Genomic DNA, 27,156 nt, shown 5'->3' on the forward strand with positions numbered 1-27,156 from the left:
TAATGCCCTGACCCAAAATCTGCAACCAAAATAAGAGTTTTCGGCTACCTTGCGAACTTTCTAATATTCGAAGGTAACTCAACTTTCCAATTCATCATAGTTGCATCTCTGCCAGTTGAGGTCAGAATGAGGACGAAGGATATGACTGAGTGTGCAATAGATGTAACCAAGGAAATTGAAGTTTTGGTTTTTGTGTTATTGTTAGCAGATATCAAGTCAGCGCTCCAGAACACTATCTGTAACGATCATTCAACTTCATCATGTTCGATAGAGATGACAGTAATCAAATTTCACAAGTTGTCGCAGATGGCTTTGTTCCAAGACAGTTAGTAATTACCAACAACATGTTTATTAGCTATCGACTATTAGTATTAGCACAGCTAACGTATATGGATGTCTTTGCAGTTTGCGAGAGACGGTAGCATACCTGACTCTCTGACTGTCAAGCACTACTATAGGAGGAAATACCTCGGCGATTTATTCGTGGACTGTAGTTGCCATCAGGCGTAGTTATAGCCGGCTAGATGTACATGCCATAGGAGAGCTCAGCCTGCTAGATACATGATTGATTTCAGTAGTAAATGGCAAGTGACCATTCTCTTAGCAGCTTACGATATACAAGTCTTTATTTGCAGCCCAGGCTGCAACAAATAAATTCAGCACATCAGTGTCAGAATGCGACCTTGTCGAACAGAGCTAAGGAGCAACAGGTTCGCCCTCTCTCGTATTTGTTCCATGATGGTGCCTAGTGGTCTCTTAGAGTGCCGAAAAGAGTCCTAAACTTCCTTTGTGCTATACGCATGGCATGGCAATTGGAGAATTAGAATGCCTAAGAATAGGGACACACCAAAACAAGAGCGTCTAGGGGAAAATGATGCATCTAGAATAGTGATGCCCAAAGAACAAGAAGCACGTAGAATGCAGAAGTGTACGATGGCGTAAGAAAGTCCTCGGCGATTCCTTGGGTTAAACCTGCTTAATGAAGGTTCCCAGACGAATCTGTTATAAGAAATCATCCTATTGAATAAGAGCAATCTGGCTGCTTGCTTTAATCATTCATATCGTGATGGCAGAGACCGAGCCAGGATTTACACCTATTGCTCCACAGCGTTCAGGCTCAGCTCAAAGATGGACGCTATGCAGATATGGAGAAGTGATCGAAGCAGATGTAGAAGGATGATGCAACCATCAATTATCGGATAGCTGGCCTTGAACAAAGGCAACTTATACCTATCACCGTGACTCGTAGCACAGTTCCAAAGTGCTTCAAGGCATTGAAGGCGATTCTCAAAAAGACACTGATCTTGTCTTCCCTTTGGTGGATGAGTCAGTGCGCATTCCTTATACGAAGCATCATTATGAAAGAGAGAAAGGACTTGTTATAGGGAATGGCCTTTATTATACCTCTATCTAGTGTATCTATCTACTACTAGAAACTGCCCCTTCCCTATGCTATCTGTTATGTGCCTGAGTGATCACCATGAAATCGAGCCATATGTCTTTGCCAGTCATTGTGTTTGCCAGTCGTTTTGTTTGCCAGTCATCGTGTTTGCCAATTGTTCATAGCTTACGCCTAAGCCTCGTCATTACCTTGGCGGGCACCATCATCACCACGGTCACGGTTGCGAGTAGGTGTATCAGGACCCTCCTCCTCACCACTACCACCAGCATTGGTGGGGAAATGACCATAAGCCTGTGCCCAGGCCAAGGGCGCAAGGTTGAGGTCGGTCATGTATGGGGACATCCACTGGTAGTTGGAAGCCGGAAACAAGCCGTAGGGTGTTGCCATAGCCTGAGATGCAAAGGGAGTCGGCATCTGAGGGGTTGCAGCTTGATACTCAGCCGAGCCAGGCAGGTTGGCATAAGGCGAGGTAGTGTAATATGGAGGCGGGCTGGACCAGTCTTGATGACCGTATGAATTGCTCCAGCCCAGAGTGGCGGGCATTGGAGTATTAGTATTAGACTGGTAAGCGGGAGACTGGCGAGCCGGAGATTGGTAGACCGGGAGGGTGTCGCGGGTGTTGTAATGAAGAGGGGTTTCTGGAGAGTTCAGGCTATTGTCATGATGCTCGAATTGGCGATGATTGGGGCTCTGGTACTCGAGGCGAGCTCGAGCTGACGGTGTGAGGCGCTGGTGTTGGCGGGAGGGAACATCGCGAGAAGCCTTACGCTCAATCCGAACATTGCGGCCCCATAGAGTGCGACCACCCTATACTATTATTAGTCATGTATTGCCCAACATGTAATTTAAAAACTCTTACCAGACGATCGACAGCGAGTGCGGCCATATCAGGTCGAGTAAACTCAGCAAAGCCAAAGATGTGTGGGTCGCCACCAGTTCGCGACTCTCTTGTAATAAGCTGCAGGTTGACGACATCGCCAACCTCGTCAAGGAGTTGGCGAAGTTGATCGCTAAGATCCTCAACGTAATTAGGAAGATTGCCAATAAAGATAGAGCGACGATCGACCTCGTAACGGTTTAGCCAAACCATAGCAGGGTCAGGCTTTGGTCCCTGTGCGTTCTTATGCTCATCGTATGTAATGACGCGGAATTCGTGGTGGTTTTTGAAAGCCTGAAGCAAAGGGTTAGCGATTACGTGGCTTATGAGACGAACCTGTAAGTATAGTTACCTGATGCAACTCCTTAGTAGGGTCGAATTTCTCCAGCTTAACGAGGACAGCACGGCTCAGGCCCTGCTTGTTCTGAATCTCAGTAGGCAATTGCACACACTTTTCGAGATGCAAAAATCCAGCATCGTACAGGCCCTGTCTAGCATCTTCCTCCTCGAGATCATCGCCATCAGTTCGGTACATGATATAGGTACCTATGTTATTATTAGTAAAGGTTGCCAACTCTTTGGATCGCCGAATTTTTAATTGGCAAAATCCTTGTACTTACGATTAGCACGAACACGCTCAGTGCGGCAAGCACGACCGTAGATAATACGGCCTCGACCATCAAATAATGCCTGTTGGGCATCAGCTTCATCCTACAAGATTATTAGTGTAAGTATGGAGATGTAATAGACTGATTTCAAAATACTTACAGTGAATTGACAAAAGGCAAAGGGCATGTTTCGTGCATCGCGACGGATCTTGACGAAGACTGTGCCGTAATGGCTGAACTGTCGTGTGACTTCGGCTTCGAGACGGGTATCGTCAACGCCCTCAGGCAAGCTGAAATAATTATTAGCAAATTCTAGCAGAAGATGTATAAAATATGTGATAAAACTAACTTAGCGACAAAAACGCAAGCTCCAGGTGAGTAGTACACCTGAGCATCGATACCGCCAATTTGATGACGGTTGCTAGACTCAGTTGGGGTTGTGCGAAGGGCAAGTGCAGCTATCAGAGGAGGCGAGGTTCCACGATATGGTCGATGGATAGGGCTATCGAACAAAGCACCGCTAGTGATCTGACGGTTTCGACCTGTAGAGTAAGAGCTTGCTTGTGATAACATGTTGTCATCGCAAGGAGTAGCCTCATCAGAACGCTCAGATCGAACAATGGTGGCACCCATATCGGTGGTGATAGGATCGCTATTAATAGCACGAGCATTGGCGGCCTCGAAGACGTTGCTATCATCCGGGGTACTTCCAAGCTGGAAGCGAGTAGCTGTTCTGTATTATCAATATGTTAATAACTAGGAGATACTTTCCTTTAACAGTAAACTAACCTTAGAGCATTACCGCCCAAATCCTGGCCTAAGCTAGAGTCTTGAGACTGACGCAAGTGGGGAGGAGCATAGCTTCAAATGTTAAGTTAGTTTCATGTTATAATAGCGACCAACATCTAAGTACTTACATAGCGTTACCCGAAGCGTTACCCGAAGCGTTACGATTGCCAATATTAGGCAAGCCAGCATAAAGAGGGGCGCCACCTATTATGAGCGTTAATATTAATACGTCAATACGTAGTGTGAGTTGGGATAAATCAGAAGATGGGATATCCTTTGTGATAAGGGAATTGCTATGGAATGCTAACGGTTTCCTCGCCACACAGTCGTTCGGAGACCCTGCCGTTCTAACAAATATTGATGATAAACACCGTAGCTTGCCATAAGAGCACCGAGAATGATCCCACAATTTGCAGTTGGGTATGGTGAGCTGAAAGAGAAAGGTAATGACTTGGCCATGCCTCTAGTAGAGAGGTGGGAATATATATAGAAAAGACCAAAAGAATAAAAATAAAAATAAAAATAAAAATAAAAATAAAAATAAAAATAAAAATAAAAATAAAAATAAAAATAGATAACTGACCTTCCTCATCATCAGACGAGCTGGAGATTGCACTAGGCGAAGTAAGACCACCTCGCTGGGTTGAAACACCACCGTGATCAGGGCGGCGGGTGCCTTGAGTGCTGGCAGGCCGACGACCCTTGAACGAATCAGCCATGGTTGGTGATTGACGCTGATGGTACTAAAGTCGATTTGAAAAATCAAGGAGTTGGGCGAGCAGGAAAAGCTTGCAATGCTGAAGCAGATAATTAGTATTTGGTTCGCTGACGCGAAAAACAAAACGCGCAGGCGAACGGGAACAAACAAAACGACTATGCGAATTGATGTTGAGGTTGGGTGAAGAAGGGAAGATTAGTTCCAAGATCCAGAAGTTAGGCTTCTTAAATAGATTTTCAGAAGCCAGTCAGGTCCTCAGGTTGGATAATTGGTTCCTGCCTGCAACAATCGGATCTGCATTGAGCAGGTGAACACAATATGCTGCTTGCAAGGCCCAAGCTTCTTGAGTTCTTCAGTTCTCAGCTCTCAAGCTCCTTCTTGGTTTGATACGAAACCCAGAGATTAGATTAATTGGCAGAGCGCTCGGAGAAAGATACAATCGATCTCATGACCACCAATAAGAACAATGATCCAATCCTTAGGGAGGTGCCGTCCGAGCCCGAGTCCTTACCGAGCACATAGGCTAAGTATTTAGGTATCCAGAAGAATAGGACACGCTTCTAAGTAGCATCTTCACATCTCTCCAATGTCGATTGCCATCTAAATTATCGTCAAGCATAGAGCTCAATAAATCAGGTATAATCCAAGGTGAACAACACGCTTATAGATATGCCATAACTTCGACCCCATCCTTAGCAAAGTCCTCAAGGAGGCATAATGGCCAATTTGAGAATCTCAACGTAGAAATATGTTCTACTCGATAAGAACTTGGACGACACGCTCGATGATTGTCCCCGTGAGGAATGTCCGAGGAGAATACCAAGCTTATAATTATAGCTTCCACACGGTACTCGTATGGTTGACGAAAGCGGCGAATCCGGCTGAGATGATGGCAATGTTCATGGAATCCCTTAGTTTAGTCGCTCATAGCAAGGCTATGCTGAGACCAAAAGGAGGTGTAGCACTGCATCCAGAACATGCTGCATTGTGTCGACTTTTCGACGTTCTGACATGAACCAATGACTTGGCCCATACAATCAAAGGAATGATGATATTGAAAGCAACGCAGAAACACGGTACAATCACTAACCTGCGCTGCAATACGGCCCACGTTCTGAACTAGACGTAGTCTGCTGATATGCGGGACAGTTCTCAGAAATACTGCTAGATGATCCCGCTGGCTCCACGAGAGAAGCGATCGGCAACGTCGACTGCGAGACGGGACGGACGGTAACTGCCTTGGCAATAAGAACGTTTGTTTACGGTGCTGCCCAAGCCATTCGTGTCGTCTAGGCCGTTCAAACTGACCTCCAGGAATGAACTTCCACTCCTAAATTCTCAAAACACGGCAACTGCGATTCTTGGCGGGCAAGATCTCTCGTGCTTGTCAGGAATCGGTATCCAAATGGAACCAAAATTCCAGTCAGATATTTCAATACTGGTGCCTCGATGACCAGGAAGTTATAGTGATATTTTAATTGAAGTCTCGTCGCAATCTGGCGCACCTGCCGTTTGTGGTCCCCAACGTAGTTGCCAGCTTTCGGAGCTGTTCTAGCTATACCAAGCTGTCCAACGCAGAGACTCAAGCCACAATAGCTTAAAAACCCGTGATGCCTTCCCAATGTGAGCTCGAAGGAGGACAAAACACTTGTTTGAACGTCCCAAGCTCTACGGAAAATTTTGGGCGGCCAGCTGATGGTAGTGGCAGGCTGTATGTGTTTGTCGCCGAGTTGCAGTCGTCTGATGGTGACAAATCGCCGATTCAAAACGTTAATAAAAAAAATGAATGTGATCTCCAGATGAAGATCTGAAATAGTGAGTCGGCGATCAGCTTGTGTGATGATGGTTGATGGTGAGATGATCGTGATAAGTAAAGGTCGACGAAAAAGAATCTTCGTGACCAAAATTCTGCTTCTAGGCAACAACCTAGATATTCAGCTCGACGAGTACTAACGAGTGACTAACGTCGTCGTCCTGAAATATCTTTGAGAACAGTATCGACGAGGTCGAATAAATGTTTGGGAGTGAAGGATAAAATTTGTGGTGGATAGAAGAGTCGTCGAAGATTAAATGGTTGGAGGGGTTGTGTTGTAAAAGGTCAGATTCTGGTGCGGTTCACAAATCGGCGAATGGACTGTTGAGCTGCAAATTTTGATTGGCACAGTTATTCAATTCATACGAATTCATGCAGCCTGATTGTTAGGTAACAAGAACCATCCGAGCCAGCAACTCGCACTGAAACGCACATTGATATTGATTTGAATACATGATAATCGGCTTCGTAGATTGTTCTTGGCTATGGTCTTTGACAACGTATTAGCAAGGCTTTCTGGGCACACAAAAGAAAATGATTTTAAACAATATGAGGACTGGCCATACATGAGAAGATCTCGTGCATGTTGGTATCATGCCAGAAGTGTCTACGATATGCCTTTTGCTCTAGACTAGATGCAATCCAGTATCGGCATATTCTGGGCGACTTGAGCATAAATAAAGCAGGGCGACCAGCAATAGACGCCATGAACCAAATATCACTGCCTTGTGCCTAACACGTGAAAGTCTGATACTTGGGTTCCTACTCTCAAACATTCCTGAGCGCAAGCGCAATGTCTGCTCGTAGTACTAAATACTGAAACGGTGCTAGATACCGAAACTGACCACCCACGGAGGATGTACTGCCCATTCGAATAGCGTTGAGTGGCCAGGTTGGTAAATCCGGGCTTTGTGAAGCATTGCAATCAGGTTGGATATTGCATAGTATTAACGACCATGATTCATCATAAGTGCAATGATTAAAAACGTGATTACAGATGCTGCGTGAGCGGCCTATAGCAAAGGGCCACCCAAGGTAAACATATGACAGGCAAAACAGAGAAATAATACAAAGACAAGGAGATGTATCACTGCTAAAATGCACCCTGTATTCTAACCGCAATATCAGGCATACGGCTCCCTGTGATAGTATATGCCGACACCCACATCATGAGTACACATTGAAATTACATTCTGGAATAGTCTGGTATAAATGGTCTGGTAGAAAAAACAATTAGTAAGAAAAATAAAAATAAATGTGTTAGAGGGCTGGGAATAAAGAAATACTCCGGTTTATGGTCTGATTGCAATGCCAATCTGATGTAGTCACCGACACTGACTTGCTGCCAGGCCACCAGGAAGTGCTGCTATCTGAACACTATTGCCGGTGGCCACATAGAAAGTTCATGGAATTACCTGATAACCGATTTTACCGTAGGGATGCTACCTTGAAGTCAGCTGTACTCGTATACAAGTACAGCTTTCGACATTTGGCGTTGGTCGTTACATATTTACGGATTCGTACGTACATATGCTTGGGCCTTGCGCACGGACCACGACTAGTCGGTACGTCACTTTGAAGGTTGGCGGTCGCTAAGGTTAGCCGGGTCACTCCGAACCTCGAAATATTAGCAGCAGAACAAAGCTGCAGCTTCACTATCGCGGAACCCTAAAGGCGCAACTTTCGCAGCCAGCCATTGACCATCACAACCATGGGCTCGAGCTCCTCTAAGCCGGCCAGCGGCCAGGCCTCGCACGTCTGGAAAGCGTACGTGTCTCCCTGGAGCCAATTGATTTGAGGACTCATTGCTCATGCGACACTTTAGTTCCGGACCCATAGGCGTATCCCAGGACATTGTCGAGTCGCTGCAAGGAAGCACTGAGGTATGGATTCTATGTGCAGTGCGATCCGCGCCAGAGATTTGTATCTAACAGCCACATCCAGACCGACACATCCCGTGCACAAAGCCTCGAACTCGCCGTTCAAGCTCGCGTCGCCGAAGAGCTGAAGAAGCTCTCTTCACAAGAATCTGAGGCACTCGCAGCCGCCCGCAAGAAGGCTTCCGAGATCACAGAGGCTGATGCCCAAAAGGAGGCCGGAAACAGTAGACAGACGGTCTCTAAGGAGGTCGAGGCACTTAGAACGAGACTTGAGAAGCGGAAACAACTTCGCGATCTGCCTGAGAGCGTCGAGAAGTCGAGGAGCCAGGTCGTCCAGTGCTTGCTCGCCAACGATCGTCGGCCGCTGAACTGCTGGAAGGAGGTCGAGGACTTCAAGGAGGAGGTCAGGAGGCTTGAGAAGGAGTGGGTCGAGAGAGTTGTGCGATAAATCTGCGGCTTCAGCATCAAGAATCATGCTTGCTCAGCGATAGAAGGGGAACAGAATGCCCCTTTGTTGATATGTACAACTACAACATAGAGGTCATACAAAAGGCCAGGTAGACGGAATGGTTCACTGCGTCACTATCATGAAACGGCGATGTCGGTATTATTGGTCATGTCAGGTCTGAATTTAGGGCTAGGTCTAGAGGTTCAGCCTTATCAGAGGTCTGGCCTTGATTTCTCGCAGCCTCCATTTCAGCCTTTCTTCGAAGCCCCTGTGCTTTTTTCCTCTCCCTTCGAGCTGCAGCATCTTCCCACTCCGTCCCATCCTTCTTCTTTGGTGGCTGAGCAGCCTCGAAGATTGCCGCACGAAACCGCTGGATTCGCTTCGAGTTCTCAGCGAACCTGTCATGGCTGATATCCAGCAGCGTTTGCAGGTAATCTGGCGTAACGGTTCGTTGTATTAGGTCTCCTTTCTGAATGCCAACCAGTGATTCCAGCCCAAGGCCCATGGTTCTAATAGCCACGATCGGGGTGACAGCTTCTCCTCCAGCAGCCGTCAGGTTCAACGCACCAGTTTCTCGGAAGCCTGCTTGATGACCGCACTTGAGCAGAAGCTGAGCGTGCTCTAGAGATGCAGTCAAAACATGTAGAATCTGTGAGAGAATTAGCTGATACTGATATGAGATACGCAAAAACCGGTCTGTAACTCACCATTGGCTCGAACTTGAAGTGTATAAGTCGAGCTGCCTCATTGTCACCAGTCGTGGTGTCGCCAGATGCGTCTTGGTTTTTCAACCCGAAAAGATCGTCCAATGTCTTTCCGTCCTCGACCTCGACCGGATCATGACTGACAAAGAGCCAATGGCCTCCTCCCCCTTTACCGCCGACACCAGCAACTGTAGCTGTTCGCGCCCCTTCTTCATCTTGGTTCTCCTGACTGGCGCCCTCCGCAGCCTTCTTTCCCTCCACAAAAACACTGACCCGTCCCGCACAGCTGCTGGTTGTCACAAATCCCTCTAAGCCGTTGAGTTCATCGATTAGTTCTCTGATCCCAACATCCACCGAGCCTTTGGGTGATGCGTCTGTGTACTCGGTATCCGGGATTGAGAGCTGCTCCAAAATTTTGCTCTTCTTCTGCAGGAAGCTTTGTGGGGGCTGTGGGAGACTCCGCATGTTTGTAGTAAACTGGCCCAGGCAAAAGGCCAGAAACGTCAAGAAAATAAATTCAATTATTAAATAAATCTCAGAGTATGGAAGATTGACGTGTACTTTCTGCGTAGAATTTGGGTAATTGTGGAGTGGGTATTCAATTGAGACTTATTGGGGCATCACGTGAATCCCGGGACCTCACACATCGTAATCTATAAATCGTACATGTTGTGGACTGGAACGAATCATTTCTCACAAACTAAGAAATATGTGCCTCAGAATAACAGAAAATTTATTAGCCCGTGAATTCTCATGGAGCCATGTATCTAGGGAACAATGTAGGGAAGTTTTGCAACTTCCGAATTTCAGCTCCTAGCTTCATTAGTCTACGAATTTCGCTCCAAAAAAATGCCCATATATTATAGTTTAAAATCTGTATAAAATCGCTTGTTTCATTTTTACAACTGTTGTTCTCTAAGATTCTGAATTTCTTAAACCCAACATAAGTAATACACGAAAGTATAAAACACACGAAATTCCATAAAAACGTGGACTTAATCTAGTCTGCTATGTTTGATCTCATATAGGGACGTATATGGTTATAATTATAATTATCGTGTAGCCCGATCAAGCACTACAGAGATCCGGTCATATTATTGCGCTGCAAATTGTTGATTCCTGTACCAAACACACGTCACAGTAAAGATTTTTCTCAAAGACTGAAAGAGACCAATAGCATCCAGACACAGCGAAGAGACACATTTTCTGATACGATATATGCAGGTGATTTTATTAATATGGCTTTGAAAACCGCAGTTTCACTGCAATGTTAACCTTCACGAAAGGTCTCTTACTCCGTAAATCGATTCGATATTCCTGAACGCGACAAAGCGACCAGGGGATTTTCGTACTCACAACCGAGAGTATCTCTCAGTTGTATTAATCAACTCATATAACTAAATTAACTATTATATATATAAAATAGTCTAAATTTTACCACTCAAGCTTGATGCCATCCCACATGAATCCATGCCAAGTCGTATTCTTTGTGACCTGAAAGACAATCTCATTTGACCCTTTCCCCAGCACGCTCGCCCTGAACGGAAACTCGAAATATCTCCACTCACCAGCCGCGGTGCCGCTTCTGTACAGCGAGGGGTCGCTGACCAGCCCCGTCGTGGCATTGGTGGTCGTCAGGCCGCTCGTCAGATTGCCGATGTTGACGTCATTGGCCCAGATGGTCGAGCTGACGCCCGACGAGTAGCCGGCCAGCGAGACGATCAGCTTGGCCGTCTGGTTGGCGGCCGTGCAAGGAAGCGAGTCGATGTCGAATGCGATGCTCCAGTTGCCGATCTTGCCCTGCCCGAAACACCAATCCTCGGTCGCGCTCTGACCGACGGTGAAATTCAGATTGGCCGGGCAATTGTCCACGACTGCGTGCGCGTGCGGCGAGCCGCCGTACGCGAAGCCGTAGCTGTACCGGTCGAACTCGCCGATCTGGAACAGGGCCTTTTTGTCAGAGACGCGCCACTCGAGGGTATTGAGGTCGGTGGCGTGGTTTTCCGAGACGACGACGTCGTTCTGAATCAGCGACGTCGTCACGTCGGCGATCTCACTGCCGTTGGACCAGGCCTGCAGCCCGTAGCTGCCGACGCGGACGTCCTTGAACTCGAAGTTGCCCTCGGCATCTGCGTAGCCCGTGTAGTAGTAATCGGAACCTGCGTCGAGTGCCGTCTTGTTGGGCGTATTGTCGCCGAGGTATACGGCGGCGTTAGTAGCCGGGCGGCCGTCCGAGAGCACAAGCTTGCCCTTGACTGAGCCCCGGGTTTGGTAGTCGGCGTCCTCGAACCAGGCGTACGGCCATGAGGAGAATTCATCCACGGCGCGCGCCGCGGCGTCGTCTTTAGATCCGTCGTTGAGGTACCAAAGCCAGGGCCCCCAGAGCTTGCCGTCAGGGAAGACATCAGACGAAGAAACCATGAAGTGTGTACCATGAATCATGTTGAGCTGGACGGCGTCACCGGTGGCTGATTCGCGGTGCACCATCAGCTCCTGCTTCAGGTGGTTGCCATTGTAGTAGTCTTTGCCAGCATTTATGTACCAACTGCCAAAGCTATCACCATAAACACCGTAGTAGGTTTGTGTGCGGATCCACGATGTGAAGTCATACTTGGTAATATAGCCTGAGCCGTCGGGCTTGGACCATGTCTCGTCCTGCACCTTGAGGTTTGCAAGGTACTCGTCTAGGGGCGGGAGAGGCTCATCTCTGACATCGGTTTTCCCGTTCGGGAACGTGGTGTTATCGAGACGCCAGAGAGTGCGGAACTCGCCAAGGGTCGGCAGGGCGTGATTCACAAAGTATTGGTAGGCCCCGGTAAGTCCAGACTGAATAACCCAGTGAAAGTCACCTTCCTTAGCAGTGAACCTGATGTCGATGTACTTTTTACCGTCAATATTGCCTTCGTTGACGATGGAGGCGGAAGTCCAATTCAAGTTACTTGCGGCGCCATCTGAGATGCATCATGATTAGCATCGACGGCCATCAGGCAATGCAATTTGGATGAACGACTTACTGTAGCTGACATAGTGCCCAACAGCATCACCAACACAATCGTGGTCCTTATAGTATAGCTTGACGCCATAGGTCTGACCTTGTGTGAGATTCCATAGCTCGTTACCAATAACCCAAGTCGCATTGTCAACTTGTCGTAAGAACGGGCCAGTAGGCGCCGCACGAGGTGGCAATATGTACCCAGAGACTCCGCCGACAAGCAGACTTGCCATTGAAGCGATGAACATCTTCATGGTACCGATCTGAGTTTGGAGCGAGGCTCTTTAACAAGAGTCTCAAGAACAAAAGCGGTAAAAGAGACGGTACCCAAAATCGGCTACTATGCCAAGCATTGTTGACGTTACCCAGGTAGCCATCCTAGCCTATATATACTCAGTGTTGATCTTGATCGAAAGCAATCACGATTGATCATTCTCGGAACCAAACTTGCCCAATGACCGGGGCGACAACAATAACCTGGAATCTTGGCAGGGTATGTTCAGGTGTAGTGAATCTTTCCGGCGTGATAGAGCCCATTATCTCATTGATTACCCCAAGTTTCCATGGAGAATTACAATTTCCCCGCATAAGGCTAATTTTATCATTTCGTAGTCCATGCTGCATAGGATATGATATGTGGAAAAAACGTGGCTTTAGGTTGTCAAAGACACAATGATTGGGGGTTGTGGGGCTCCGCATATTGGTCTGCCAAGCTCGGGGCAATGCAGTCCGGGGCGAGGCAAGCATCAGGGGATGTGATCTCAGCTACAGGGGGTTGGCGTGTCGTGATGCATGGTGGGCTATCAAAATTATGCAGGCAGGCAGGAAGACTTGGTATCGACTACAGCCGACGCAGCTCGGTATCCGAAGTCGGTATATACCATTTGACGCGAGGATCTCGCCATCTGTGGCAGCATTAATGGACAAAAGGATCACATCCCGGAGTTTATCCTCCTCGTCACTCTATTCTCCCCGCAAAACACCCGACACGAAGTGTATGACGCTACATCAAGACGTACATCTGATTAGAGCTAATCTCGCTATCGCTTTTATATTGCTTTTGTCTGTGACACTGGCTTTGCAGAATCGATTCTTTTCGCTTATAGTACATGAAGAAAGTGACTGGGGGTATAGAGGTGAAGACATTACACAGTAAATACAAGACGGGCAGCCATACATACATGTTGCCAGGAAAGCAACGAAAACAACTTTGAACCCCGAAAAAAGAAATAAAAAAATTATGTCGCGTTACGGTCGCTTCGCAAAGATACCGGGCCTTGGAAACCTGAAGATGACGGCGGCACATCTTGCATTTCCATCTCTTGTCCGTTGCCCGAAATTCTGGCGATATGTTGAACCTTTTTGGCAGCTAACCGCTGATCTCCTTCTTCAAACCGATTCTTGAATCGATAGTATGTTGGTGGGCGCGGGCGGCAAAGAACAACGGCCCAGTTCTTCCACGCACTACTCTGGGTGAATGGACGGTAACGGTCTTTCTTGAGGAATTTGTGAGAGTTCAGGAATTCTCGTGTTGACTCGCCTCTAGCCATGAGGAACACGTGATAACCCATCAAAGCAGCAGGATATATGAAAGCGATTATCCCATAGATGAGCATAGCGAATGGGACTCGAAAATGGTCGATTGCTGAACCGACCGATACGCCCTCGTTCTTCGCATATAAGAGAATCTGGGCCAGCGAGGCGCCGAACAGGTACGCGGCCAGTAATGATGCTGAAGTGACGAAGGTAAAGAAGTAACGATAGTTGCGGCGACCAACGCAGTTGTTCAACCAAACGCAGTGATGATCCTGTGTTTCGACACAATTATCACATAGTCGGCAATGATGAGCTCGAGGTGGACGCCAGATTTGGCAAGTCTTGCAATATTTAGTTGGAACCTCCATAGCGGCAGTACTGGACTCGGCCGATTTGATAAGTGTCCAATCATTCATGGGTGGTGCCAGCCGTAGAGGATCTTCGTCATTAGCCGGGGGCGGAAACTGGTGCAGATTGCGCGGTAAGATCTAGAGAACAAGTTAGCAAGATAGCGCAACCTTGGTCAAAGCAGGGTGGTTTGTACATACCCCGGGGTCAGATCCTGATGCATGAAGAAAAGAAGATATACAGATATAGAATATGTAGGCGAACACAATAGGAACCGCTGGTGAGACCTGATACCATAGGTAAGGCGCTGAAAAGGCAAAGAACAAGATAGCCGGTATCACGACGAATGAACCTGTAGCGATATTGATGGGACGGTGCCGTGTGTTCTGAAGCCGCCCCCCAATGCAGAAAAATGTGTTTCCCTCAAAGTATTCGTGATTGCGACCAAGACTGGGGTGTTTGCCTTGTATAATTTTGTCCTTATCAGTACGTGTGGCGGTACCAACCGGTGTAAGCTGTGGTGATGATGCGCCAGAGGAAAGCTTCTCGGCACCGGCCATGGTGCGGTTCTGGTTTGCTGACTCTCCTTTGGGGCTCAAAAAGTTGGACCTGAACGACCGTGGTGACTTCATGGGAGTCGATATGTTGGCACCAAGATTCTGGTTTTTGCTCTTATCGACATCTATGCTCAGGTTGAGAGCCTCAGCTGGTTTTCGATGCAAAGGCCGTAGACTATCGCTGAGACTGCCTGCCGTATGACCGTGGGTAGGGCTCGTGTTGGCGGTTATTCTATCATAGGTCTCCTGTTCGGTCATTTCTGTCCCTCTTGAAGGCGGTGGCTGAATGTCAGCGTCGTCGACAGGCTCCCGTGCAATGCGATGAATCGGACTTGCGGTCATGCCACGCTGCTGTGCAATATGAGCATGGTTCTCGGCAGCAGCATCTTCTATGGTCCCTTGTTGCTGGTTCATAGTGGACGGTCTCGATGCGCCCCTCTGCGCTTGGAGTTTTTGTGAACTCATGGGATGAAAGAAGGCATGCGACGTCAGTGACGGGACGTGGCTTTTGCTTGTTGAGCTTGGCGGTCGACCAGACGTGGAACCAGATATGCTGCCACTCAGACTCCCTCTTTGGAACCCTCGCCGTAGCGGTGTCGCTTGTGACCATGCACCTCTGGAAGAAGACAAGCCTGTCCTGGCGGTTCCGGGGCGCGATTCCGACCCTATGAGACTTCTCCTTTGTGGGTTACCAGTAGTGGCTGGTGGTTGCTCTTCCGCAAAACGATCTCCATCCTCGGATGCAATGTCCGTCATGCGGGAGGATATTATACTTGGAGGTCCAGCGGGAAATTGAGGTCGTGGGAAGTCGCTCTCCTCTGAGGTGGCCGGCCCACCTCCTCGTAAGTTGTTGGTAGTCATGGCAGACGGCTAAGATGGTCAAAAGTATGCGCAGTCGCTAGTTGACGTTGCGAATTGCTTTGCGGCTACCGTGTTGCTTCTGTCATGCCGTTCCGCTTATGTCACACAAGGCGCAATGTGTTCTTGTTCAAAATATATATGGTTTGGTACACGGGCAGATGGCAGCAGCAGGGGCGAAAAAGGAGCGACGGTTCGGTAGTGGTTGGCCTTGCTGGATGTATGCAGGGACTCGAACTACAATGCGACGGCGCGCTGATGGTTGGGAAGCAATGGATGGAAGATATCGTAGAACACGGAGTGAAGGGCAAGACGGGTCGGATGATACGGGAGAAACGATATTATGCAAAAGAGCGGGCTAAGTTTAGTACTAGTTAGATGAATGAGTGTGTGGTTGCTTCTTGTTGCAGTCTGCGCAGCAGAGATGCTAGTCAGAAACTCGTGGGTTTATGTTGGTCGAAATAGAGTTGAAAGAAGAAATGGCAAAGCCCGCGCTCGTTTGTCCATGGACGTTTGGAGATGGGCAACGCGCAAAGACGCAAAGACCCCCCCAGAGGTGCAGCGAGTTGCATGCAAAAGCTCGTCCTTGGGTCAAGGTCATTGGGAGCACGGGCTCTTTAATTTCCTAGCATCCCGTTGCTTGCATATCAAAAGATCCCTGACAGAGATGTCATTGGATGGAGACAGAAAGTGAGCATGTGAATTGTTTGATTGCAGCGCATCTGTGGTATATCTGTAGGACTTGATAGAATATGTATTTCTACATCTGCGGCATTGGAACCATCAGTTTCCAGCTCGTCCCGCATGGGAAAGCTGAGCTCTTCTACTGTACAGTATTTTCTTGGCCTCCGTTCCATCCCCAGTTTATTGGCTCCAAGTCCACGGTTTGCCTGGCGGGCTTCGACCCGCTGCTGTGATATTAGTTACACGACATAGTTATCCCGTGTGTAATGCAGACTAATGCTGCAAGCACGGGCCTCCTCATTTGGCCGCTGCCGAGAGAAGGAAGCACCGCATTTGTGGCGTTTGTGGCACCTGTGGCTTGAATCAATCCAGGCTGGACTGTTGGTGCCTGGGCGCCTGAGGGTGGCATTGACCAATCGAATCACCCCCGACCTCATCGGTCGGCCTTTGGAGCTCGGAGAGCAGTTTTAGTGCAGTCAATCATACGACACCCTCTAAACACCTTCTACCACAACAAATCTGACGATAGAAACACACGACGCCATGGCCTCTATGATCGCCCGCCGTGCCGCTCTCTCGAGCAAGGCCTTCTCCAGCAGAACCTTCACCACCACCACCGCTCGCCGAGCTGGTGACGAGGCCCTCAAGGGCGAGACAAAGCGCAACCCCGAACTTTTCGTGCGTCATATCCCGATTCCTCGGTCCACCGGCCCCTGTTCAACTCGGACATGAAAAAGGCCCAAATTCGGAGCACTATCATTCGGAAATATATATTGACTAAGCTGGTAATAGATTCTCGGCGGTATCATGTGCCTCGCTCTCGGTGGTGCCGGTCTCTACTTCGGTACGCCTATTTGAAAGAAAAAAAAAGACTCTTTACCAGAAGCAAGCTTTGCTCATACAGTTTCACCAGGCCGAACTCCTACCAAGTCTACCTCTGAGGCCCAAGTCGGCATGACCAAGGGCGGTATGCCCTGGGAGTCCGGTTCCGGGGACGGCAAGTACCAGTACCACCCCGGTGGTGACACCAGCGCCGCCCCCAAGGACGCTCCCAGCGCTGTCAACGTTGTTGTCATTCCCGATGTCAACCTCCCCAAGGTATGGACCGCACGCATCTCGTCTCCGCGGAAACACAACACAGAATACTAACGCAGAACAGAACCTGCACGACAAGTACAACAAATGGGGCAAGGACGGCTACTAGGATGCGAACAAGTTATAGGTGTGCGAACACTGGAAGCAGTGTGTTAAGAGACTAAATTAGACGACTTGGGACCTCATTCCATTTGTACATAACCAAATCAAGCATTGGATCATCACTGGACGCTCATCCCTCTTCCGAAATTTTTTTTTCTCGCTCACTCGTGCATAATGCCAGTTCAGCATGCACCGTGATCATTTTCCTGGTATCATACGCTATTAAAACTCCTCGTTACCCGTATAAGTTATGATGGGTGGTCACGGCTCGTAAGAGTGAAAGAGGCTGTCAAGATTTGAATCCTTCAATACCAGGAATGGACAGTTAAACGGGATGAGCTGATATCCACAGTCATGACCTCGGAGAAATTGTACTTCCTATCTAACGTATGGTGAAAGTCACGTATCATCGGCACCAGTTCGCTTCGACTTAAGCAGAGGTACTATTTGGTCTTTTTCAGAGAAACTCAATAGTGACATCGTAGTTGAGAGGTCTCGCACAGCACCCTGCCTGTAATGTACTTTTTGAGAGAACACAACGGCATACGTGAGTGTCTTACGAAGGCGCTTTGTCGCAATATCCACTTGGCCCAGATGACCATCGCCCGCACGTTGCAATGGCACTACATCTGCACGTACCACCGTGCCCCTATCGAAAAGACGCCAGTTGTGACTATAAAAAGACATATGACATACATGAAATGACGTATTATGTGTTTTCTTTTGTGGGCGATTGATGAGAATCCTGATTCCCAACAGGCGACTAACTATAAGAGGCGCTCGGTCGATCACGCGTCGCATCACAACATGGACTTGTTTTCTCTCTCATCAAATTCATAAGGTCTACTTAGAAGGCTGTAAGTAGGCAAAGTCTCTGGTACTTCATCCTGAGCTTCTAGCCAGGTAAAGTCCCATGTCCCTGATTCCGAGTTTGACCAAAACCACCACTATTCAGTGAGGAGCTCAATCTCCTCACGCGTGAAACCGAATAGGTACAACAAGTCAGTCATAGACTCGCCGTTGAGCCTTGCGCTGGCCTCCATCTGCACGCGAGGCTTAGCGTTCCATGCCACGCCGAGACCGGCAGTAGCAAGCATAGACAGGTCATTCGCACCATCACCTACGGCGACGGTTTGCTCTAGTGCGATGCCCTCCTTCGCCGCGGTCTCGATGAGAAGCTTCTTCTTCTGCTCTCTTCCAACAATGACACCCTTGACTTCGCCGGTGAACCTGCCGTCGCTGTCGATCTCCACCTGGTTGGCGTACGCATAGTCAATGCCGAGCTGCCCGGCAAGCCATCCCGTCAGTGGTTGGAATCCGCCTGAGAATACAGCAGTCTTGACCCCCAATCTCTTGAGAGCCTTGAGAAGCTGGGGCACCCCCTTCGTCACGTCGAGAACAGGGTGTAGTTGCTCAAAAACTGTCTCGGGAAGGCCCTTGAGAAGCGCAACACGCTCTTTAAAGGCAGACTCGAACTCCAACTCTCCATTCATGGCACGATGTGTGATGTCGGCAATCTTCTCCGCCAGATTCGGTGGGTCCTTGATCGTGGCGGCCATGAGGTCAATAACCTCTTGTGTGATAAGAGTGGAGTCCATATCAAAGACTACGAGCCGAGGGTGCCGCCTCCAAAGTGTATCGCGCTGAAGCGCCACGTCGATGTTCCATTCCCGCTCGAAACGATAGATCAACTCATGTCTCCGGAGATCTGCCAGGGGCAGGTAATCGAGCGAAGGAGCCGGCGACAGCGTAAGTTCCACAATGTTAGGGTGGACCGGGTCGTCGAGGCATCGATGCGACGAGGTAATCTCCGTAACTCCCGGCGGGAGGGGAAAAGTTGACATGAGGTGAAGGAAGGATGTTATGCATAGCGGGGAGATGTACGAGCCATACAAATGATCGAGAGGCTCGGGCTCGCCAGCACCGGGCGGCTCGAGAGGGAACTCATCAATGTCGGTCGTCGGCGCAAGATTGGCAGGAATGTCTGAGTCTGAGCCTGCCAGCCGAGGTGACGGGACCACATTGGCGGCGCGCGGGCTTGTCGCCTTGTATGTGAGCGTTGCAATCAGGCGATTGCTCCTCTCTCCCTTCGCGGGAGAGCAGTTCGGGTGCGTGTAGTCGTGGCTACCACCATCTACTATGCGGGGTGGCTCCTCCTTGGACGGCACGCCGTTGAAAGGGCTGAAGGGCTTGGCTGGAGACAGTCTAGCATTGTTCAAATCTTCGACCACGGTATCGATGCCGAAATGGCTTTCAGGCTTGTGAGGCCCTTGATATTGTTGATTGGTTTGCAGATAAGAACTGCTTCGCATGCCGCCCAACTGCGGGCGGGCGGCGGGAGGAGTAGTTTTGGCGGGGCTACCTTCAGACATATTGATCTCAGGCAATGTGTAATAAGGTTTACAAAGGATAGCAAAGTGTAAAAGGAACGAGGAAATGCCTTGAAACTCAATGAACCCTCAAGCCAGTAACCGAATTCTCCTCAGCGGACAGAACTTGCAACGAGAAAGCGAGATGCTGCGACAGGTGTTAGGTGGGTTGGGTGTGCTCTATCGTCACAGTAGACAAAACGAGGCTGAGTGGAAATGCGTCAAACCTCCACTTCTCAGGTCATTTCACCACCAAAGAGCAGAGATCTTCAGGGATCTGTCCGCTTCGAGGGTAGTGCGCGCCTTTTTCGTTCGGCAGACGCCGCGAAGCCAATCAGAGACGGTGGGACCGCCTACGGCCGCATTAGAACCACCGGCGGAGCGAACAATACGGACACTCCGCTCCGTCACGATGGCTTCAAAAATGTACTAAAGAGGTATGCATGATATGAGAAACTTGAAGTACATCTTAAGGTTGTTTTCTATACGCCTTGAAGTATATTCGAGGGCAAACGATCAACTTGATAGCCTTTATGCGCGGTCCGGCGATGAAAAGGTCCTCTAGGTACCAAATGCGACTCGAAGTATCGTGGGAGCTCCATTTTGTTGTCACTCGTATTAGATCACGATGTGACCTTATCCTTTCGGACGTATCAGCTCTATGGCTTAGCCATAATTACTACATAGAACATCACCTTCGGTGGTGAAGCACACATGCTCGGAGTCGCATCACATCAAACCGCATAACCTCTTTTACTCATACTAACATTAGCGTACTTCTATCTGAGACTTCTTTCTATTACTCCAGGTCGCAGTATCATGGCCAGATTTGGACTACAGGCAAATCTAGGTACCTGATCCCATTGTTCTAACAAATGCCACGAGTATAGTTAAGCTCATAAAATCCTTTTCAGTGTCCAGGAAGTATCGCTCAGAGCTGGGTGGGATCGCTTGGTTGATAGACGACATTGCCTAGAAACCGAATAGCTGTTACAATGTTTCAATCTAACTAGCTCTTCAATCATGCAGCAGTCATGCAAGGCTTTCACACAACCCCCAAACAATCCTTTGGGCAACCTCAACCCGAACCTCTGCGCAGTTTTCAAGCCTAACATCTTCCATGCCATAAGCAGTCTTTCGAGACCATCATAATAGTGCCCAGAAATTTGAAAGGATTATATTATCATAGCAGAGTTGTTTGATGTGGTTGTAAATGCGATCACCCTAGCAGAAGTCGCCTTTAAAGGAGGCAGTACAATACCGAAACCCAAGTCTCTGTGAGACGAGATACAGAATGTGCCTGATATAATTCAATAGCTGATGACTTAGATCTAGATCCTGGTGCCTCTCATACAAGACATAGAAAACGATCCCAGCACACGACGTGCCGTTATCAATATCTTGTTATTTGACGACACAGTGACGCAATGCAGCACCGAATATTGCAGCAAGCCACTTCGGAGCTTAACAAATCTTCTTGATGATATAACTGCCCAAATCTCGACCTAGAAGAAGTTCAAGCGCGGGCTGGCCGGCCAAGGTGAAGATTATTCTGAAGGGGCAGACTCTGGTAGATTTTGAGATTCGGATAGGGGGGGCTGTTGGATTGTTGACACTTGTGCTATAGAGCTGCATGATGTAAAGATCACTGATACTAGGTTTAGCGATGTCCCACGCATATCATACGGGGCAGTGATGAAACCCTAGCCTCAAGTCATAGTCGGACAGTGGACAGCAGCGCAGCAGCAGGAGCGTGCTCTCGTAAGCCAAAACACATCAGACAAAGCTTGAACAAATACAGGGGAGGTTGCTGGCTTCGAAGGATAAAAAAGTAACCTGGATTATCCGGTATCACACGTTTGCGGTGGTCGTTCTAAATAGAAATATGCCAAGAGCGGTGAAATACGATCACTACCAGGTATGCCTATTGGCTGTACCGCAATTGGATGGCAGGTATTTCAGCGGCTTGTTAATTGGGATGCTGGATCCGTGGCCTACACTCCTTTTGCGACATCCAAACGACAATCGCATGGCCTTTTTCTTTCAATGCTCCGCTCTGGCTTTTGTCATCCAAGGGAGCTTCCACGAATGAGAACAAAAACTAGACGGACGCAGCTCTCTCTCAAAAGTATTCGCTGTACTCAGCAGATACTCAACAGAAGCAGGTCATGCCGGCTGTGCGATGTTGGCTTTCGATCCTGGGCAAGCTCTGAATGGACCTCGCATTCTATGGACCTACTTTATAAATGTCATGCGGCAAGCTCGACATTTGGGCCCATACTATGTAATGCAAACGGTGAAAGTTGGAATGATGGACGCCAACAGCTGGGTAGTCATACCTTTGCGCAACACGCATGGGCCCGCCTCGGATGGTCGGTCTTGAATGGAATGTGCCGTTTGGGAAAGTAGGGGGAGAGTTCCAGGAAGGGATTGAACGAGCTTGAGTTGTTGTGCCAGGTCAATGGGTAGAGTGATTTCTGAACTTCAGTGATCAACAGGAGGGGAATATCTACTTTTCCGTAATTACCCAGGTAGATCTTACAGCAAATGAATTCTCATCATGTATGCACAATACGGGTAATGGAGGCATTTACCATGTGCGCTCTTACATATAAACTCCTCCTTTCAAATACTACAGCAAATGCAGCTGCCCTTGTCGTAGTGACGCCATGATCTGGGACTACTGATAATAACAATAGAGCAATACAGCACGACGGCAGGGCTTCCATACGTTGCGTTCTGAACTTGACAGACTGACAGTCATTGGGATAGGGCGAGGTGAACATTTATATTGCACCTGCTGCGTTAATGACAACATCATGTGTTAGATACACTTTAAGCAACGTGCTCTATTTGCTGGGCTGTCATGGGTAGGGCAGCAGAATAGCACAAGTCGCATGTCACGGGAAAAGAAAACATCGACATAAATGCTGGTGGATGCGACCCAGACTGTATAGATGAGCCCGTAAATGGGGAGGACATTTGAATTTCAATGTCGCACTCTCCTCGAAGTTCTTGATTTCAAATTGAATCAAATAATACAAACTCAGTTGAGAGTGTGTTGCAAATGCATACCAGCCACATAGGCTGTAATGACATTCTCAATGGCGAAGACAATCTCAATGGCGAAGACAATCTCAATGGCGAAGACAATCTCAATGGCGAAAACAAAAGGAACAGTGTAGAGACGCAGCATCTTATATGTACATAGCATATTTTCGGGTTAATAGCTGTTATTCATTACGTATCCAGAGCGTTTTTAAGACGTTGCCAAACCAACGAGGGTGTCGGGGTGCGGCTGAAGTGGGTATCGGGCACGGTAAGCCCTGGCTGTCGGTGGCTGCTCGCCCTGCAGCACGAGCGGCTCAGCGCTCGAAATATCACGACATCGACGCCGGCCCGGCCAACGTGATGGCTCAAAGGTTTAGTCTGACATGGCCTCAATCACGCAATCGTCCCTGTCGAAGGCGTGATTTTCTTAGTTTCTGGGGAATCGAGGAAATTTGTGGGCTCTTCTTATGGCCAAACGGTTTCTGACGTATGGCATGATCATGCCGAACTAGTTATCCATGCATAAAGGACTTACACGGACACGGACAGCAGGTTGGATTGAGCTTGGGCAAGAGAATGGCTTCGTCTTGGCTGCCGTGGTCTGAATGGCGACATAGTGGACGAGAAAGGTATCATTGAACCTTAAGTACTGACCCTCTGTGAGGAATGAGGATTGGTTGCTACTATTTATTTGTTTTGCGGGAGCAGTGAATCGTGTCTACATTGTACTTGGTATTAGAACACTGACTCCAAGTGAGCCGGATTTCGGCACCCTAACCATATGAAATCGTGGGATTGTGCAGCCTGGCATCAAACCTGTCTGATCACCTGTAGATTCCGCGATATCTGGTCTATTGGAAAGCCCCCACCATCTCGGGACCACACAGTCCGTTGAGTACGGAGTAAGAACTGTCACATCTCTTGGCTTGGTTGTTGATTAGAGATCTTGTGATTATATCATGTGCATATCTCCCTCGCAACCAAGATTATTACTCAGCTTGGGTGCATACATACATTGAATTTACAGTAGTACCACTACTCTGACTATGCACCATAAGACGTGATTTTTACTGCAGTTACGTGCGCATCTTACATCATACCGCCAAGGCACAAGTAATGATTTGCAGCGGTATGGCCGGAGGAATTCTAGCGATCAATGGCTGTTACGGATATTTCACAGAAGCCTTCGTTTTAACGAATAAGTGGACCATAGTGAGGCGAAAGCCTAACATTGATGTCTGAGAGGCTGAAGAGGTCCAATAATGCCTGAAAAGGGACAGGCACAGATCCTCTGAGTTTGATATGTGGAGTATCTGTAGTCTCACCCTTGTGCATATGTGCGGAAGCCCGTCATGGAACGCAAGGTTCGGTACTCGGGCGGCTGGAATCTGGATGAAAGAATTTGACTTTTCAGCCAATCATTATAGCTTCTCAAATCGCGAATAGCTTAGCGCGGATGTCGTGATTGCCTCTAAATTTCAAAGGACCATCATCTCATACTGTCACAGCCCGAGTACGGGGAATTTCGCACTGATGGCTATGGCCAACGCAACATGAGAGGGACTTCCGTATTTCCGCACACACGGACGGACGTAGAAGTAGTGTATCAATTGAGTGGGATTTGCGCAGTATTCTGCCCGTTTCCGTAAATACGCTCCAAGCACGTAATTACTAATTCTAGGCGTTTGTAAGTCCAAGTGGACTTACAAACCCAGACGACCAGACGAGGTTGCACACATTGCATACCCTACACTACCATACCGCCCTGCCCTATTGCATCTCCAAGACAATAGCCCAGACCTTTCTTAACAACAACGCCTCCTTCTCCTTGTAACTTTCCCCAGACTATTCTTTCCTGAACACACTTTTCCATCCCCCGCGCACGTCATATTATCCAACACAAGAAGATCACATCATCTGCGAGTGTTCCTAGTGGACTCGTGTCGACATCGCTCTCAGAATCATACTCGCACTACCTGAAGCACATCCCGCGCGGGGTACTCTTGACAGACACGCAATGGATTCCACAGATATGTCCTACTCATCGTCGCCACGGGTGAGGCCCGTTGACTCGAAAGAGCACCGAGCTTCTGAGGTGGAATCAGGCTACGGCTCTGCAGCATCGTCGGTAGTCGGCTCAACAGGCGAACTGCCTCTGATTTCCCTGACGGCACCACACCTTAGATTCCTCAATGACCAGTTGGAGAGATTATCGGTCATGGACCGACTCCGATTCTGCAGAACTCTGTTCCCCAACTTGTTCCAGACAACAGCATTCGGCCTGAGTGGTCTCGTCACAATTGACATGCTGTCGAAGATCCAAGCTGAAGACTCTGAGGGCCCAGCCATCGAGCTCATCTTCCTCGACACACTATACCACTTCCAGGAGACGCTCGATCTGGTTGATGCAGTCAAGACCAAGTACGACAATGTCAAGCTCCACACTTACAAGCCAAATGGAGCAAACACCACTGCCGAGTTTGAGCAGCAATACGGCGAGAAGCTATACGAGATGGCCTCAGAGCTGTACGACTACATCGCCAAGGTCGAACCTCAACAACGAGCCTATTCCGAACTCCACGTTGCAGCTGTCTTGACAGGCCGCCGCCGATCGCAAGGGGGTCAGCGTGACAAGATTCCCGTCCTCGAGCTTGAAGAGGAAACTGGTATCATTAAGATCAACCCTTTGGTCGACTGGTCGTTCAAGCAGGTCAAGGCATACATCGACGAACACAACGTGCCGTACAACAGTCTTCTCGACAAGGGATACAAATCGGTCGGTGACTGGCACTCAACAAGCCCTGTCGGCGAGGGTGAAGATGAACGTGCTGGCAGGTGGAAGGGTCAAGAGAAGACCGAATGTGGAATTCACAACAAAAAGTCTCGCTATGCACTCTTCCTTGAAGAGCAACAGCGCAAGGAGGCCCTTGAGGCACGAAAGGGTCAAGACCAATTGGCCGCCGCACTTGAGAAAGTGGAGCTTGAACAGCAGAATGATGGTGCGTCTGTTGAAATCGCATAGCACTGCTTGCATATAGACAAGAGCTTCAGCATGGTCGGCGTTTGGGATATTATAACAAGTGTTTTGGAATTACGATAATGGTCGGATGGTTTGCGGCGGCGTTGGGCGTTAAAACGATTCCCTCAGTGGAATGGCACATGGCCTATTTCACCATATTCACTGCATTAGTTAGCATACATAGTCATGATCAATGAAAAGGCATTGAAACGAAGAACATGCTTGGGGCTCACTCTGTGGAACACATACCCTTTGAGACTGCGAGCTTTCGGCCGGGTCGACTCGGGGCAGACCTCTGCTACGTCTTGTGCGCCCTTGGCAAGCCACACGCTTCATGACATGTCTTCATTGCCAAGAGGTCACACCCCTCCATCCCAGACAAAGCCGAAGCCATCGTGAAAGATGTCGAGACGTTAAGACAACGCTCCTGCAAGAGGAAGAGCCGCACAGCAATCTAACCCTAAAACGTGGTGAGGGTCCGAGGGGAAAGCATCGTGCTTTGCATGGACCGGGTTCTGATTGGCTTGTGTGGCCGACTTTGGTGGGGGTCCCGTGTCGATCCATTGCGTTACTCGTTGCTCCGTACGAACCTCGTGGATTTCGAGTTTCCACTTGTTGGAGCTGTTGTTTGGTCATTCACAACCTCAAGCTGGGTATCTGAAATACAACGTCCACAGGGGTTTCTTGCTCGGCATTTGAAAAATGACAGTGAATGCTCACTTGACAGCGATTGAAACATTGCATTCGAAACATGTCTACCTATCTAAAATGGATTGCTACCATTGCTTTTGTGTCCCGACATTCAATCATCGAGCACGCTATGCTATACACTTGGCATTTTAGCAACTCCTCGTTTGCTTGCGATAACTTCAAGAGCCGAGATATGTAGGTGTCCATTGCTGCCAAGTGGCCGCATCAACTCTCTTTCATACCAAGCTTTTCAGAGATCGCCGCGCACGATCAAAACTGCTGGAGCATCTTGCATCCATGTTTGAAGCTGCGGTTTTGACTTCGTCCCATCTCCTTATTGGCATATATCGTTCTGTTCAGAACGCCCCCAGCCTGAACACCGAGCTTTTCACAGTCAGTGCGATTTACTCATGGGTCCGTGGACAAAACAACTCATTGCGATTGGCTGTTTCGAATAGCTTCTCGGTTGTGATGCCGAAGGCCACGAGCCTCGTGCTTGCAAGCCCAAGACCACCCCCATCAATCCTTTGGTTTCGGGCTCATGATACCCGCTGCTTGTCAACACTTGGCCGATCCGATATGCTAGAGCTCAAATCCGAGATGTTGCTATATGAAT

The 27,156-nt window shown here is 48.6% G+C and overlaps 8 protein-coding genes across 8 annotated transcripts; 3 read left to right on the plus strand and 5 right to left on the minus strand.

The window, feature by feature from the left end:
• Positions 1 to 1,573: 1,573 nt before the first annotated feature.
• BKA67DRAFT_660579 (uncharacterized protein) lies at positions 1,574 to 4,395 on the minus strand (the record flags this gene model as incomplete). The annotated part of the gene is made up of 9 exons (XM_046107661.1): positions 1,574 to 2,209; positions 2,262 to 2,573; positions 2,632 to 2,825; positions 2,900 to 2,990; positions 3,048 to 3,177; positions 3,237 to 3,620; positions 3,677 to 3,748; positions 3,805 to 3,880; positions 4,260 to 4,395. 9 exons carry the CDS (start codon positions 4,393 to 4,395, stop codon positions 1,574 to 1,576), a joined length of 2,031 nt encoding a protein of 676 aa, XP_045956070.1.
• A 3,456-nt stretch (positions 4,396 to 7,851) lies between these two features.
• Positions 7,852 to 8,774, plus strand: BKA67DRAFT_571932 (uncharacterized protein). The gene is made up of 3 exons (XM_046103258.1): positions 7,852 to 7,974; positions 8,033 to 8,090; positions 8,152 to 8,774. Exons 1-3 carry the CDS (start codon positions 7,919 to 7,921, stop codon positions 8,533 to 8,535), a joined length of 498 nt encoding a protein of 165 aa, XP_045956071.1. The 5' UTR covers positions 7,852 to 7,918; the 3' UTR covers positions 8,536 to 8,774.
• On the minus strand, positions 8,702 to 9,704 carry BKA67DRAFT_537650 (methyltransferase TYW3-domain-containing protein; the record flags this gene model as incomplete). The annotated part of the gene is made up of 2 exons (XM_046100358.1): positions 8,702 to 9,184; positions 9,243 to 9,704. 2 exons carry the CDS (start codon positions 9,702 to 9,704, stop codon positions 8,702 to 8,704), a joined length of 945 nt encoding a protein of 314 aa, XP_045956072.1.
• A 969-nt stretch (positions 9,705 to 10,673) lies between these two features.
• On the minus strand, positions 10,674 to 12,464 carry BKA67DRAFT_521438 (rhamnogalacturonate lyase; the record flags this gene model as incomplete). Its single annotated transcript, XM_046098277.1, has 2 exons — positions 10,674 to 12,190; positions 12,254 to 12,464. 2 exons carry the CDS (start codon positions 12,462 to 12,464, stop codon positions 10,674 to 10,676), a joined length of 1,728 nt encoding a protein of 575 aa, XP_045956073.1.
• Positions 12,465 to 13,245: 781 nt separating this feature from the next.
• On the minus strand, positions 13,246 to 15,722 carry BKA67DRAFT_338243 (DHHC palmitoyltransferase-domain-containing protein). The gene is made up of 2 exons (XM_046096278.1): positions 14,316 to 15,722; positions 13,246 to 14,255 (listed from the first exon to the last, which is right to left on the minus strand). Exons 1-2 carry the CDS (start codon positions 15,531 to 15,533, stop codon positions 13,470 to 13,472), a joined length of 2,004 nt encoding a protein of 667 aa, XP_045956074.1. The 5' UTR covers positions 15,534 to 15,722; the 3' UTR covers positions 13,246 to 13,469.
• Positions 15,723 to 16,686: 964 nt separating this feature from the next.
• BKA67DRAFT_571936 (uncharacterized protein) lies at positions 16,687 to 17,559 on the plus strand. Its single transcript, XM_046103259.1, has 4 exons — positions 16,687 to 16,892; positions 17,007 to 17,058; positions 17,128 to 17,312; positions 17,374 to 17,559. The coding sequence occupies exons 1-4, from the start codon at positions 16,758 to 16,760 to the stop codon at positions 17,416 to 17,418; spliced, it is 417 nt and encodes a 138-aa protein (XP_045956075.1). The 5' UTR covers positions 16,687 to 16,757; the 3' UTR covers positions 17,419 to 17,559.
• Positions 17,560 to 18,358: 799 nt separating this feature from the next.
• On the minus strand, positions 18,359 to 19,783 carry BKA67DRAFT_537654 (phosphoserine phosphatase serb; the record flags this gene model as incomplete). Its single annotated transcript, XM_046100359.1, has 1 exon — positions 18,359 to 19,783. One exon carries the CDS (start codon positions 19,781 to 19,783, stop codon positions 18,359 to 18,361), a length of 1,425 nt encoding a protein of 474 aa, XP_045956076.1.
• A 4,780-nt stretch (positions 19,784 to 24,563) lies between these two features.
• BKA67DRAFT_338319 (phosphoadenosine phosphosulfate reductase) lies at positions 24,564 to 25,945 on the plus strand. The gene is made up of 2 exons (XM_046096279.1): positions 24,564 to 25,763; positions 25,803 to 25,945. The coding sequence occupies exons 1-2, from the start codon at positions 24,849 to 24,851 to the stop codon at positions 25,851 to 25,853; spliced, it is 966 nt and encodes a 321-aa protein (XP_045956077.1). The 5' UTR covers positions 24,564 to 24,848; the 3' UTR covers positions 25,854 to 25,945.
• Positions 25,946 to 27,156: the final 1,211 nt, after the last annotated feature.

Source organism: Truncatella angustata (assembly GCF_020726525.1).
Source record: "Truncatella angustata strain MPI-SDFR-AT-0073 chromosome Unknown BKA67scaffold_6, whole genome shotgun sequence".
NCBI lineage: Eukaryota > Fungi > Ascomycota > Sordariomycetes > Amphisphaeriales > Sporocadaceae > Truncatella > Truncatella angustata.